Below are 14,343 nucleotides of genomic sequence, written 5' to 3' on the forward strand. Positions count from 1 at the left end.
GTCCTGGGGTCCTGCCCGGAGCCACATCTGCCGCCAGCCAGCCTCATGGAACCAGTTCTATCTTTCCTCCATGGAGAGGCAGGGGCAGTGGTGCTCATCTCCCTGGACTGACCTGGTCCCCACTCATCCTTCCTGGGGAGTAGCAGCCCTTTCTTCGGGTGCAGCTTTGCCCAGGAAGGGTCTCCAGGGAGCAGGGACAGGCTGTATATGGTGAGTGGCAGACCAGAGTGGTCACACTCCTGGTTCTGCCTTCTGGTAGCTGAGGGACCTCAGAGCCTCAGTTTATTCAATGTAACATGAGTACAGCAAGGCCGAGCTGGCAGGGGGTGGGAAATCAGGGCGCCCTGCGTATATGCCCACCACCTGCGGACACCACGGCAGAGGTAGGACCGATGAGGAAATTGGGGACGTTTAACCTTGGGGAAGAAAGGCTGGGGCGGCGAAGGCCTGTCGCCCTTGGCGCTGGGTGGCCGGGTCCTCCCTGAACGCCGGTCCAGCTCTGTCTGCTGGAGGACCCGACAATGCGCTCGGCTGTGCGCAGGCGGTCGGGAGCCGCCTGGCGCTGCGGGAGGGGCAGAGGGGGCGTGCGGGGCAGGGGGGGGTCTGGGCAGCAGCGGGGGGGCTCTGGGCCTGCAGCGGGGGAGGGGGCGGGGGGCTCTGGGCCTGCAGCGGGAGCAGCGGGCAGGGTTTCTCCGGCCCGGCGAGGCTGACCTGCAGTCGCCTTCAGACACAGGGACTGGAGCCCCGCCAGACCGCAGGGCAGGCGCCCAGCATCCCCGGCTGGGCGGCGTGGGGTGGGGGCCGTGGTCCGCAGACGCCGGTGGGTGAACGGGAGGCGGTGCACTCGAGGCGGCCCTCGCACGCCGGGCAAAGGGTGGAGACCGCGCGCCCTCGCCGCGTTGGGCCGACAGAAAAATGCCGCGGTCCGGGGTCCTCGCCTTTAACGCGGCCCCCGGGGAGGAGACGGGAGGGGGAGGGGCGGCGCGGGGCGGCGCATGCGCGGCGCGGCTGGAGCCGCCGGACCGTCCGGCCGCCGGGAGCGCGCAGGAGCCCGCGGGGATCCCCGAGAGCGCCGGGACCCCGCGCGGGGGGCTCTGAGCGGCGCGGCGGAGCCGAGCCCCAGCCTGCCGGCGCCGCTGCCCGCCCGGGCCCCGGGGGCGGCGGCCAAGATGTCCGTGCCGGTGAGTACCCGCCGCCGGCCGGGACCTCTGCTGCCCCGGGCCGGGCCTGAGACCTCGCGCCGCCCTCGGCGGGCCCGCTGCGCCGGGGGGGTGGGGGGCGGGGGGGCTCGCGGGGCTCGGGGCGGGCGGGGCGCCCCACCTGGGCCTGCCGGGCGGGCTGGGTGCGCAGGGGGCGTCTCCCCCTCCGGCCTCGCTGCCCTGCCTGTCTCTCCATCGGCTCCCGGGAGCCGGCTCGCCCCGGGCTCCGGGCTCCGGGCTCCGGGCTGTCCCCGCGGGGAGGAGCCCCCGCCGGCTTGGCCCCAGCAAACCCTGGGCCAGCCGGGCCGGGCCGGGCCGAGCCGGGCCGCCCCGCACCACCCCGCCCCCACCGGGACGGCCGGGCCTCGGGGAGGGGTCCCTGCCGCTCACCGGGAACCCCCCCTCCGCGCCGGGAAGCGGGGTGAGGCGGGGGTCGGTGCTGCCCGGGAAGCCCCCCGGGGTCGCTGCCCTGCGGCGCTCCAGGGTGGTCACCGGGATGGCCAGGCCTGGGGCCGGCTGCGATCCCCCGCGGGACAGCGCGGCCCCAGGGCGGCTCTGCGCCCGCCCCTAGAGAGGCTGATGCCTTCGCTCTACCGGCAAGTTTCCGCCGGGTGCCGGGCCGGCCACTTGCCCCCTCCTGGCCATGGGCTTCTCTTGTCGCCCGTCACCCGCTTCTCCTGGCCCAGCAGGCAGGCTTGGGCAGCCCCCTGCCATCACCGCTGCACCCAGAGGCCAGCCGCCTGGGTGACCAGTGATCCTGGCCACCATCCCCACTCCCCCCACCCCCGCCCCCTCTGTCACCAGGCCTCAGGTGCAGGCCCTAGCCCTCTTTACAGATGGACAGACTGAGGCAGCGGCCCGCATCCTGCGTCCTGCCCGGAAGGGGCGCCATCTGCAGGCTGGGAAGCTGTGGTTTCCAGCCATTGTTTCTCTGCTGACTTAGGGTCTTTTCGCTCTTGACAGGAAGGGGCAGTGGGCCAAAGCGCCTGGCTCCTCACTCCTGCCCCATTCTCCGGGTGAAGCAGACAGTAGGGCCCTCCTGGCAGGGCGGGGTGGGGGGGCGGCTTTTAATTAACCACCACCGAGTGTGGAGATGACTGGAGGAAGGTGTTGTGTAAGTGCAAAGCGTTGTTATTATGGAATTAGAGACCTCAGCTCCCCACGCCTCCTAAGTGGTAATGCAGAGTTACAGATGAAAAAAGTAAGGCTTCCAGACTGTGCTGCTGTGAACTCCGCCCCCCTCTCCCCCGCAGCCCCTTCCTCCCCACACCTGTTCTGGTTCAGAGCATAATTGCCTCATCTTTAGAAAGAAAGAAAGAAAGAAAGAAGACAGAAAATGCTTGTCAAGCCCTTCTTCTCTGCTGTCCTGCAAAGCTCTGGATCTTTTCTGGTCCAGGGCATCAGGGGACTCCCCCCACCTTGACCCTGTGGGCACTAGCAGGAGGGGAAGTGGACCATCTGAGCCTGGTTGAGGGCCTGGGTCTTTAGGACAATCGTGAACAGGGAATGCAACTCAGGCCATATCATAAGCTGGATGGGTTTCACTTTGGGTGGTCTGCACTTGATTTGGTTTGGCTGTCACAGTCATAGCAGAGGTCTGGGCATAGAGCTTAGGATGGCACCCAGACCTCTTGCATTACAGGACTTCGGGCAGCCTTCTTGGGCTCTGTACCTCAATGGGCCCATCTGTAACAAGAGAGGTATGGCAGGGGTATGGGGCAGGTTCCAGGTGTGACTTGGACAGACAGGCGATGCTGTGGACACCTGCCGGAAAGACCTGGAGCCCTGGCCTGCTCAGTGATGTCCATACCACTGCCAGCTCCAAGTCACTCCCCACACTCCTGCCCATAGCCACGGCCCTTGGGGGTTCTGCAAGCGGTAGACAGGGCTCTCACCATCTGCCCCAGTGGCTGGGCTATCAGTAACCTGGCCCCCTCCTGGGATCTTGGCAGTGTATGAACTGGTTGGGCTGGGAGGAGAAGTTCATTTTTGTTGCTGCTGCGAAGTGTTCTGAAAATTGCTTTCATGTGCTTGCGAGTGGTGAGGCTCCTTGGAGGCTTCCAGGCTGAGCTGCCTCCTTAAGCCATGCTTTTGGAACCCAGAATGGTGACTGCCCATGTGGTGCTCACGGATGTGTTCGGGTTTTAAGCACACCCGTTCATTTGGGCAGTCTTTTCCTGGACTGGGCTGACGCAGGCACTTTGGCCCATAGAAATAACAAGATGCTTCAGAATGGAATGGGAGGTGGTGGCAAGGAGAGAAGAGGTTGGGATGGGCCAGGTTGAGCCACGAGTGACTTCCTGTTAGAGCAGGGGCCTGTCTGGGGATTAACTGGTCTTACTCTGACATCTGACCCACATGGGCTGTGGGGCGTAGGGACGGGAGGGCACACAAGGTCATCCTGAGTCCCTGCTCTGTAGCTCCTTCCTCTTCCCTGAGCTGAGGGAAGTGTTCACACAGCACCTGGAGATTTACTTCCTGGCTATTCTCTGACATTGGCCTTCTTCTTGGCCATGGCCTTGGCACCCCAGGCCAGTCTCTTCCCCCTGGTCAGGCAGGAAGCATTTGAAAGGAAAAGTGCTGTGCCATCCACCTCAGACCCCTGTTGGGCATTGACATGATTCACGTTTAGGAGTGACAAAATGCTGGTTGCCCCCTGACGCTGTCAGGCAAGAGGCCAGCTTCCAGCTTGTAGAGAAGTTCCCTGATGTCTGTTCCTGACACTCGTTTCCTGTCTGAAATGTACGCTACCATTCTAGCCTTTCTGCTCCTTTCTATTTATCTAATTTATTCATGTTAATTTAATTTTTTATTTTCCTTTTTAAAATGATTATTATCTTTCCCTCTTCTCCTTTATCGATTGATGATGGGTCCTTTGAAGGAATGAAGGTGCTGATGTGTGTGCCAGGAGCTGGGCTCTGGGCTTCACAGGCTTTGCAGCCCCACAGAGGATCTGTGTCTTGCCAGGGTTGCGTGGCCACTGAGAGACGAAGTCGGGGTGGGAACCAAATCTGGCAGGATGCAAAGCCGGAAAGTGAGCGTCATCCTGCATGGTCTCTCTAATTGTGGGGGCTGTGGCCTGTCGAGCTGTCCACAGAGGCCAAGGCTGCTGAGAGCCTGACCCTCTGCTTGTGGCTTTTCAAGTATGAGTTTGTGTAACCCCTTCGGCACCCTGGGGAGATAAGGCAGCTGGGACTGAGAGAGGCCAGGCAGCTTGCCCAGGGCTGTGCGGCAGGGTGGGTCTGGCCCATTGAGGCCCAGCAGTGGTTGATGGAGGTCAGTGACCCAGGTGTGGCACTTCGTTGAACCTCCACCAGCGATCCCAGGAACCAGGGGCGGCTGGCTCTCAGCCAGCCAGCACTGTGATGGGAGAGCTGGCCAGGAAGCCAGGAGGCCTGCCCTGGGCTCACTGCTGGCCTGGGCAGCCAGGCTGTAGACAGCTAGCGCCTGATGGAACGGGCTCCAAAGAGAACGGCAGGGCGGGGGTGTGGGGAAGAGGCAAGGTCCTAGTCCAGAGCCCTCCGGTCAGTCTTCGAAGCACCTGGCCTGCCCCTCCTCCCACCTGGCCTTGGCTCTGCCTGGCCTCCCTTTGCAGGAAGTGACCTCCAGCCACTGCCTCGCTCACCAGGTTACTCCTGCTCACCCTCACGTGCTCAGGTGAAGGGCACCATTCTGCAGAGTCCTCTGGGACTCACATCTGTGGTTGTGTGTTTATTGTCGGGTTTATTTGGTTGCTCTCAGGCTTCCTCGGGGTAGGACTCGGCCTGCTTGGCTCCTCTATCCCTGCCTCATTGTCCTAGCTTGCCATGGCTGTCTGCTGAGGATGTGGCACTGGGAGTGCAGAGGAGCCCCTGCAGATGGGCTTGGCATCTCGGCTGCCGTCCTGGAAGCCTGCTTGGGGGCCAAGGAGGCGTTCCCAGAGAGGCTGGTTTGGGAAGGGAGGACGTTCACTGAGTTGAGGGCAAGGGCTCTAGAATGAATCATGCTGGCCTGTCTACACCTCAAGCAGTTCCTGAAGCTCTCTGAGCCTGTCTCCCTCTCCGAATTACCGGGATATTAACGGCACTAACTCTTGGAGTTCTGTGAGAACTTGGCAGGGGTTGCAGAAAGCTCCTTCTGTTGAGGTTGTGATCTTTATCCTGCACCCCTGGCTGGTGCAGTGGCCAAGATCCACTCATGGCTCTTGTGCACTTGGCTTGGGAGGGGTGACCAGCTCTCTGTGGCCTGCCCAGTCTTCCCCCAGGGGCCCTTTCTTTATCGTTGATGTGTTTCCAGCCAAGGCCTTAGCCTGGGGTGACCCTGGACCCTTGCCTGCCCCACCTTGCCTACAGGACCCCTGTCTCTTGAGCTTTGGATGGGCAGGTACTGGTCTTCACCCCACCAACATCCAGCTGGCCCATGGTGCTGCAGGCCAGGTGGATGCCCTGCCCTGAGTGCCCCCAGGAGTGGGCACAGAGCTGCAGGTAGCGGAAGCCGCTGGGGCTCTGTAGGTCTGTCCTCAGGTGTGATCTGCAGCAGCCTGCTTGGGAAGGGATTAGCCCCTCTGCCAGAAGGCGGCACTTTAAGGGGGGCTTGAACCTGTGGGTGAGGCAAGTGGACCCCGAGGGCAGCCCCCACTGAGCCCCCACTGCCAGGCTTGGGGCTGCATTTCCTAGGTCAGGGGTGCCTGTGGCTCTGCCTCCCCCCCATGCCCTCCACGTCACTGGGTCACCTTTGCTTCCTGGCCTTTGACTCGGCCTTTGTCACAGTCACCTGCTTTGATTGCATCCGGGTCAAACCCCATTGTTTCTTTGGTTTACTCTTAGTCACTGTTGGCTGGGCCATTTTCTCTCTCCAAGAAAAAGTGGCTGGGAACAGCTTGGGGACTGTGGTAGAGGTGGTGTTGGATGCCTGCTGGGGCAGGATTGATGGTCACAAGTTGCAGCTCTAAAATTAATCCCTTCTTTAAAGGGGATTAGAGGCTGAGGGGGCTTTTCTTTAATCTAAATTTATTATTTAAACCCCTCCAAGTTCCAAGAAGGATTTGAAGCAGATTATAGTGAAAGACACAAATAGTCTGGGATCGTGAAAAGATCCAGAACTATGTAACGTATGGGGAAGTAGACATACATGACTTTAAGCTCCCTGACAGCCAGGGCAAAAAGGGTAACATGGTGGGTTTAGGATTGCAATAACTATTTTTGGTATTCCTAATCCCGTGTATTTTTTCCTCTGTGCTTTGTTTTATTTTTACCAGTTGAGACTCTTTTTGTTAAGAATATTTTACATGTATTGAAATGGACAGATGTTAGATGCGTTTTGACTAATGCAGACCCCATGTAACCATCAATCAAATCAAGATAATTAACATCTCCATCTTCTCAGAAAGTTTGAGAGCGTCCCTCTTACAGTCAACAGTCCCCAACCCTCTGTAAGGTGGCCAACATTCTGGTTTCTTTCATCGTGGCTTAGTTTAGCCTGTTTTTGAGTTTTCTTTTTTCTTTTTTTTAAGATGGGAAGAGCAGGGAGAGGGAGAGAGAGAGAATCCCGAGCAGACTCTCCACTGAGCACAGAGCCCAAAAGGGCTCTGTCTCATGACCCTGAAACCATGACCTCAGCCGAAAACCAAGAGTTGGTCACTCACCTGGAGCCACCCAGGTGCTCCTGTTCTTGAACTTTCTATAAGTGGAAGTATATAGCAATGTACTCTCTGAGGTCAGGCTTCTTTCATTCAGTATAACAGTTTTGAGATTTCCATCCATGTAGCGTGTTATCAAGAATTCTTTGTTCACTGCTATGTTGAGTAGTGTTCCATTTATGAAAATGAAATTATATACTTATCCATTCTCTTGCTGATGGATATCTGTCTGTTTTTTTTTTTTTTAAGATTTTATTTATTTATTCATGAGAGACAGAGAGAGGCAGAGACACAGGCAGAAGGAGGAGAAGCAGGCTCCATGCAGGGAGCCCAATGTGGGACTAGATCCCAGGAATCTGGGATCACGCCCTGAGCCAAAGGCAGATGGTCAACCACTGAGCCATCCAGGTGTCCCAGTCTCTGGTTTTTGTATACTGTGTATTTTTAGGTTCTGGAGCATTGGCATTGTTGCTGGTGTAATACCCTATTTCAGTATTTTGTAAAACCCAATATCCAAGAGGGTTGTCTTGAGGCATGCCCAGAGAGTTGTCTGTATTACCAGATCCTGGGTCTCCCAAAGTTACATCTCGTTCAGGAAGTGGTGTTCAGGAACCTTTCTGTTCAGCCCTCCTCAGGTATCTGGGGTTTGTTTTCCCTCTTTCTAGGCTCCTCAAGAGGTAAAGTATCTTAGGTTTTTGAGTCACTTGTGTTTATCCTGGGCCCCTGTCCATTCTGAGGTCCTGGCAGAGAGAGGCTTCTAGGAGAGTAGGAGGTAGGAGAAGATGGAGCCTTACCTGAGAGCTGCCCACGTCCTTTCACACTCTCAGGCCTGGATAGATTCCTGGGCTCACTCCTCTTTGTCCTAAGACATCCCTCTAGGCAGGCATTCCAGGCCACTCTGCTTTAGCTCTGGGGAGCCCCAGCCTGGTGGATACCCCACCACTCAAGGAATGGGGGAGTGATTGTTTGAGAACCACTCCCTGCATCCAGGACACTGCATACCTCCTGCTCTGTGCTTCACACTGAGAGAGTTGGCGAGCCTGTGCTAATTTTACGAATCTTTACTGTTATTTTTTTCTACAAAATGAGCCTTGGAGAAGATTCACACATCTGCTTAAATGCCACCTCCTCTGAGGGGACCCCCCCCTTCAGCACCTTGTATAAAATAGCCCCTGCCATCACCCTGCTGTCTGCTGCAGTCTCCTTCAGAGCCCTCATCCCCACAGATGGTCACGTGTTTATGCCACCTCACATACACCCCCCCAAAACACAGACCTGTTTTCATGGCAGCTGTATCCTGGCAGTGAGTAGGTGCTGAAGGAATGACCGTCACACTGTGCTGTGTTTAGCGAGAGACCCCATAACTAGGCACTTCCCACACAGCCATTCCCCCCAGGTTGGCTGATAGATATAGGGGCAACAGGGCTTCCCAGAGAGATTTTGCTCACGCGTCTCAGAGGAGGTTTTGTTCCTCATGGTTCGGGGGCTCAGGGAAGCTCAGGGCACCTGAGCAGGGACTGGGAGAGGCGAGAGGGCTTTAGTGGAGTGCCCAAGGGAGTGCCCCCTGGTGCCAGGCCTGGTGGGGCTGGTTTGTGAGCAGCAGGTACAGGGGTGTTCCACTGACACCAAGGTGTGTTTGTCCACTGTGCAATCTTCTGGCCTGGTGATGAGCAGGATTACTAGTGTCCTTATACTTAACAAGTGCGCCAACTGAGGCTCTGAAAGGTACGGTGATAGCTGAGGGTCCCACGCCAGCTGGAGTCAGTAATGGTCTCTGCTTCTGTCCCTATAAGTTCCAGCTGGGTGAGGACTGGGGTGTGGGTGTCCTGGGGCCCATGGAGCCTTTCTCTGTGGGCTGGAGCAGGGCAGGTGGGATGTCCCAACAGTACTCTCCAAGGAGGGAGAAGCAGTTGCGCTTTCCTGGAGGCTGGCTGCTGGAGCTCAGCTTTCTCTGTATCACTCCTTCCTTTCTGTGTATCCACTCTCACCCTGCTGCCCCCAGAACCCCTGGTCCCCTCCTGTGACTGCACTGCCCCTCATGCCTCCCTCTGCCCACCCACCCCAGCCAAGTAGCCGGGCAGCATTGTTCTTTCTCTCCTGGGTCTCTGTGGGTGTGGGCACCTGTGCTCCTGCGGAAGTAGGCTTGGGGCGGGGGTGGGGGGTGACAGATGGCATTTGAAGTCATCCCCCTCCAACTGCCCTGATATGCTGGGGCTGGTTGCTATGGGGAGAGGCGAGAGCAGATGGCTTCTTGACCGCACCCTTGTCCCTCCCGGCCAGGCTGTCAGCCAGGGCCAGACAGCCACCAGCAGATAAGCTTTTTCTCTAGGGACAGGACTTCCCTTTACCTTTTTTCATCCCCCACCTCCAGCCAGGACCCTGCTCCTCTCCTCCCCTGCGGCATCTTCTGCGTTCCTCCCCCAGGCAGTGTTGGGAGGGGGGCAGTGAGGATGCAAGTGGTGGTGCTCCAGCTGACCAGCAGAGGGGGTGGAGTGCATCTAGGCCCTCATCGTCCGTCTTACACACAGGAGGGGCCTGGTTGTTGGACCAAGCCTCTACCCACCTACCAGCACCTAGGGGGATTCCCCATGGGGAGAGCTGGTCTCAGAGGGAGATGGGGAAAGAGAGGTGCAGAAGAGAAGGGACTTGGGCCACCAGGAGGCAGTGCCCTGGGGTGTGGCAGAGAGCCTCTGGGAAGCACTCCAGGGCCCAGCCACGTTGACTGGTCACCTTCTGCAGCCTGAGGCCTGCTATGAGCGGAGCCCCTCTCTGAAGCAGGCACCTCCCCGCAGGTGCCTCTAGTGCTCTTTAATTTTCAAATTAGAAAAGCAACGAAGAGGGGATCCCTGGGTGGCTCAGTGGTTTGGCACCTGCCTTTGGCCCAGGGCTCGATCCTGGAGTCCCGGGATCAAGTCCCACGTTGAGCTCCGGCCTGGAGCCTGCTTCTCCCTCCTCCTGTGTCTCTGCCTCTCTCTCTCTCTATCATTCATAAATAAATAAACAAACAAACAAACAAATAAATAAATCTTTAAAAAAAAGAAAAGCAACGAAGAGAATGAGAAGAGTATTCCTTTCCTTCCAGTTCTCAGTCCTTGAGAGAGCCAGAGCAGGTAGGGGAGGGAGCCACTAGAGGGGGGGCCATTGCAATTGCTGGGATCCAGGCCTGGATCTGGGAGGCTAGTCAGTCCTCTGCCCTCACTTGCTGTGTGCCTGCACCTGGCAGTTCCACTCCCCCACCCCTGCACCCGGGGTGGGAGGTGCAAGAGGATGGCAAGCTCCAGGCTGATGGGCCCACCCACCTTTCCACAGTCAGATTCATCAAGGACAGATGAACTGCCCCACTGGTCACTCCACCCTCAGAGAGGAGGGGAAAATGGGAAAGTTCTTTATGTCTGACAGCTCCAACATCACCCTAAGTACCATTTGGGGTTATCTGGGTGCTTTTCTGTGGGGACACACCTGGGTAGCTGGGTGGGTGGGCTGCAATTGTAGCTCCTGGTGCTACAACTTCCTGGTGGTGTGACCTGGGCACAGCACATCCCTTCTCTGGGCCTCTGACAGCAGGTGTGCGGGGTGTCCGGCCTGTGTGCTGCAGTGGTTCTGGATGCAGCTGGACTCATTTCTTTTCTGGGCCATTCACAGGCTGTCTTCAGCTCTCAGGCTGGTTTTGAGCTTGCCAATGTGAGCAGCCAGCCGAGGGGGAAGGCGGCAACAACCCATGGCCCTCCAGATGCATCATTTCTTCCTGTCCCTAGGGCTGGCAGGACTTACCTCCGGCCTCAGGAAATCCTTTCCTGCTGCCGCTCCCAGAGCTGGCCATCAGCTGACCCATCCAGCCACCCTCTCAGGCTGCTGGGAAAGGGGCTGCCTGCAGTCACACTGTGCAAGCCATTTTAGCCTGCACCTTTCACTTCGCGTTGTCGTAAGCATTTTCTTGAACAATTTCAGTCTTTGAAAGTGGCCACCTTAATAGCTGCACAATATCTGTTGAGAGGCTCAGGTTGCCTAACGAGTCCCCTACAGTTGGACCTTTGGGTTATATCCCCCCACCTTTGTTTGCTGTTACAAATGCTGCAACAGACATTGCTGGGTCGAATGCAAGAATAGTTCTTTGTGCGATGGGTCTGGCCTAAAGAGTAAGACCCAGAAAACCTAGAGAGTGGGAGCTGGGTCCGGAGCTCTACTGCTTATTTAGGATCTGGGACCAATAGCAGCCCCCACCCCAGTGCACACTTTAATGGACATATGAGAACCACTGTCCCCATGTGCTGGTCCCACCATGTTTCCTACTCAGGGCCCCAAGGGGAGGGGTTGGTGATATTCCCCTCTCCAGCGTGTGAGCTGTGAGTTCTCAGCCTGGCAGGAGGTGCCAGATTGTCTCCAGCCAGCAGCACCCTCTCCACCTTCCCCAGGTTCAACGTCATCACCCCTACATTCCCCTGCTCTCTGTGTTGGAGAGGTGATACTGGGCCCCAGTTCTGAACTCAGTTGTGTTTAGGGAGTGCTTGCGTTTCAGCTGTTTGTCCTTTGGGGTCTCTGAGCACAACATCTTCTTTGGCTTTCTGAGCCCTAGTGCCCCCCTGCTCCTTCATTCCCTTCCAGTCCTGTCCCAGAGCTGTGTAGCAAGCCCTTCGTCCCTTCTCTGGCCACCAGCTCTGATCCTTTTGTGGTAGGGAGCCTATGGGATGGGGAAGGGGTAGTAAACTGGGTCTCAACCTCTTCATCAGGAAAATGGGGCTAATTGTGAAGTCTGTTTTGCAGGATCGCTGTAGGCATACAATGAGCCCATGGTCATAGAGCCTTTGGTCCAGGGCCAGCATCTTGGCTGTCCAGGGGGCTGGGTCACTGTCAGAGCTTCTTGGCACCGAGGGTCTGCTTTCCCACACACCCCAGCTGGAGTCTGCCCTGCCCCTCCCCCACTCATCTACCTGCAGGCCTGGGAGAGGGCATTCCTCTCCTCTTCCAGTTACTCCCCTTCCATCACATTGGGGCAAAGATCCCAGGGCCTTGATTACAAAGCGGAAATGCCATTCTGGGAGGCACAGGCTTGGGGAGTGGGAAGGAGTTTAAGTGGAAAAGGAGCAAATTTTTGAAATGCCTCTGCCAGAGCTGGGTTCCCCTCCCCCGCCTGCCCGCCTCCAGCAGCAGCCCCGCCCCCAGCACTGCTTTAATCCAGAGCCAGAGTCGGGAGGGTCTCCGGTTCCCTTGGTCCCAGCCAGCCGCCTCCTCTCGCCCAAGGCCAGCCAGGGTGGAGTAGGGCCAGCACGCTGAGGGCCAGGCCTTTGCGTCCCTGCCCACCCCTGCAGAGACCTGCAAGCAGGCTTCTTCCTGGCTGTGAGGCCGGGTCTCTCCTCCTCTCCCCACAGGAGTGGAGACCCCGGAAAACCCAAGGACTCCCTCTAGCATCCAGCACAGACAAATTCTCAGGCATGGCCCAGCCAGTTCCCATCTGCTTCCTGGGAACCTTGGGTGCTAGCTGGGCTGAGGACAGGTCAGGGTTTTGGAGGGGTTGGGCCCACAGCTCCATGCCTGACTTTGGGGCAGAGACCCTGGGAACAGCAGGAGGGGATGCCCGAGGTAGTATTTCCTAGTATTTCCCTGACAGCTGGCTCCTCTCATGGGGGAGTAGGCAGTTTAAGAGTGACAAGGGGCCAGTCTTGGGGAGGGCATAGGGTGGCAGCTGGTTGCCCCATTCCTTCTGGGTCATGAGTCCCACTGCTCCTTACTCCCCGCAGGCCATGAGTTCTGCCCACGTTCCCTGTGAAGTTTTGAGGAAATGGAGATGTGTAGGTCCCCCCATACCCAGTTTTTCTGGAGGGGAGAACAAGGAATCTTATTGTTTTTAAGATTTTATTTTTAAGAATCTCTGCACCCATTATGGGGCTCAGACTCACAGCCTTGAGATGAAGAGTTGCCTGCTCTACTGACTGAGCCAGCCAGGTGCCCCAAGGAATGTGATTTTTTAACAAGCTGTCTGGGGCCCCTAGCCCAATCCCTTCCTTTTACAAATGGGAGAGGACTGAGGTGGCACACCTGGCCACCTGAGTCACCTGAGCTTTGGGTTTCAGGTATGTGTTTCAGGTGTAAGGGCAGCTGTGAGTCCATCATGGGCTTGTATATAGGCCATGCCTGAGGGTTCCCTGCAGGGCAAAGCCAGGTCTGCCCCCACTGCATCCCTACCATTGTGGTGTCTGTAAGCTCAGCAAGTGGTCCAGCATGACAACTGGAGACTCTGGAGATAAGGCACTGAACTGCCTGGTTCTGGAGCAGGTTCTATCCTAGACATCCCTGCTGACTGTTGTGCAACCCTGGACACGCTCTGGGACTCTGGCATCCCCGATTGTGCTGTGTGGGGTAGTCGCTGACCTGCAGCCTCGAGCGGGAGGACTCCGGAGAACCAAGGTGCTCTCTGCTCAGTTTCCCTGTGGTGGTTCTTCCTTCCCCCTCACTCCCGGCAACATCTCCCCCTCCCACCATGTTGTTGGCAAGGGGGTTAGGCCTGGACAGCACTGACTGAGGGATTAGGGTGGGAGCAGAGCTCCTAGGCCAGAACTGGGGGGGGGGAACCCTTCGGGGTGGCTGGGTTCAATTGGGTGGAGCAGGTGGGAGATGGTGAGCCCTTGACTACGGGGTATACCGGAGCCTCAGGCACATCTGGTGGAACGGGATAAGCCCTGTGGCTCTGTGCCTCTTGAATTAGGGGACCCGTTGGGAGTTCTCCGTCTCCCTGCCTTGAGTCTTCCTTTCCTGGGGCTCTTACAGGGTAGGCCTGACAGAGAGGGTGAGGTGGACATTATTAGTTTTCTGCCAGCTGGGGTATGCCCCTTCCCTGGTACTTCTAGATTCAGATCGGAGTCGGGTGGCCCGACGGAGACTTGCGTAACGCCGGGGTCTGGTGGGTGGTGAAGGCAGAAGTCGGCTGACTTGAGGCTAGCTTTTGGGGTGCTAAATGGGGGAGGTTATCCCCACAGTCTTCCCAGAGGAGGGGGCCTTGGCTTAGTCCTTGAGGAGGGACACGTTCCTGCCCTGGATGGCGGGCGGAGAATGTGCATTTGGAGAAAAGGTGACATCCCCGTGCTAGCCTCGAAGGAGCGGGTGCGGGTGCGGGTGCGGGGCGTTGGGAGCGGTCCCGTTGGGTGGCGCGCGCCCGCGTCCCCGGAGCCGACCGGCGGCTCATTTGCATGGGGAGCCGCGGTGGCCAATGGGCGCGCGCGGCCGGGCATGCTGGGAGCCGGGCTGGGAGCAGGGCTGGGAGCCGGCTGGGGCGGCGGGGCGGGCGGCGGGGCGGAGGGGCGGGGCGGGGCGGGGCGAGCCCAGGGGCGGGGCGAGGGGGCCGCGCTTCTCCGGGCGGCGGCGGCGGCGGCAAGCGTGGTGACCGGACCGTCCGACCAGCCCGGGGCCGCCCCGCAGCCGCCGCCGCAGCCGCCCGCGGCCTTCCCGGGCGCCCGCAGCTCGGTGTGCGCCCCTGCGGGAGGCGGGGCCCGGCCGCCGGACACGATGAACTACCTGGTGAGTGCGGCCGACGCG

The 14,343-nt window shown here is 58.5% G+C and overlaps 1 protein-coding gene across 3 annotated transcripts in view; it reads left to right on the plus strand.

The window, feature by feature from the left end:
• Nucleotides 1-281: 281 nt before the first annotated feature.
• Nucleotides 282-14,343, plus strand: part of BCAR1 (BCAR1 scaffold protein, Cas family member) — a 36,430-nt gene continuing 22,368 nt past the window's right edge. Inside the window, exon 1 of one of the 3 annotated variants that reach the window (XM_038538304.1) lies at nt 282-383. In XM_038538304.1, coding sequence (XP_038394232.1) covers nt 297-383 — 87 coding nt within the window. In that variant the 5' untranslated portion in view covers nt 282-296. Of the gene's footprint in view, nt 384-1,034; nt 1,182-14,170; nt 14,326-14,343 lie in introns of those variants that run through there. The other 2 variants (XM_038538306.1, XM_038538305.1) reach the window with 2 other exon arrangements.

This window comes from Canis lupus, chromosome 5 (genome assembly GCF_011100685.1).
Source record: "Canis lupus familiaris isolate Mischka breed German Shepherd chromosome 5, alternate assembly UU_Cfam_GSD_1.0, whole genome shotgun sequence".
NCBI classification, from domain to species: domain Eukaryota; kingdom Metazoa; phylum Chordata; class Mammalia; order Carnivora; family Canidae; genus Canis; species Canis lupus.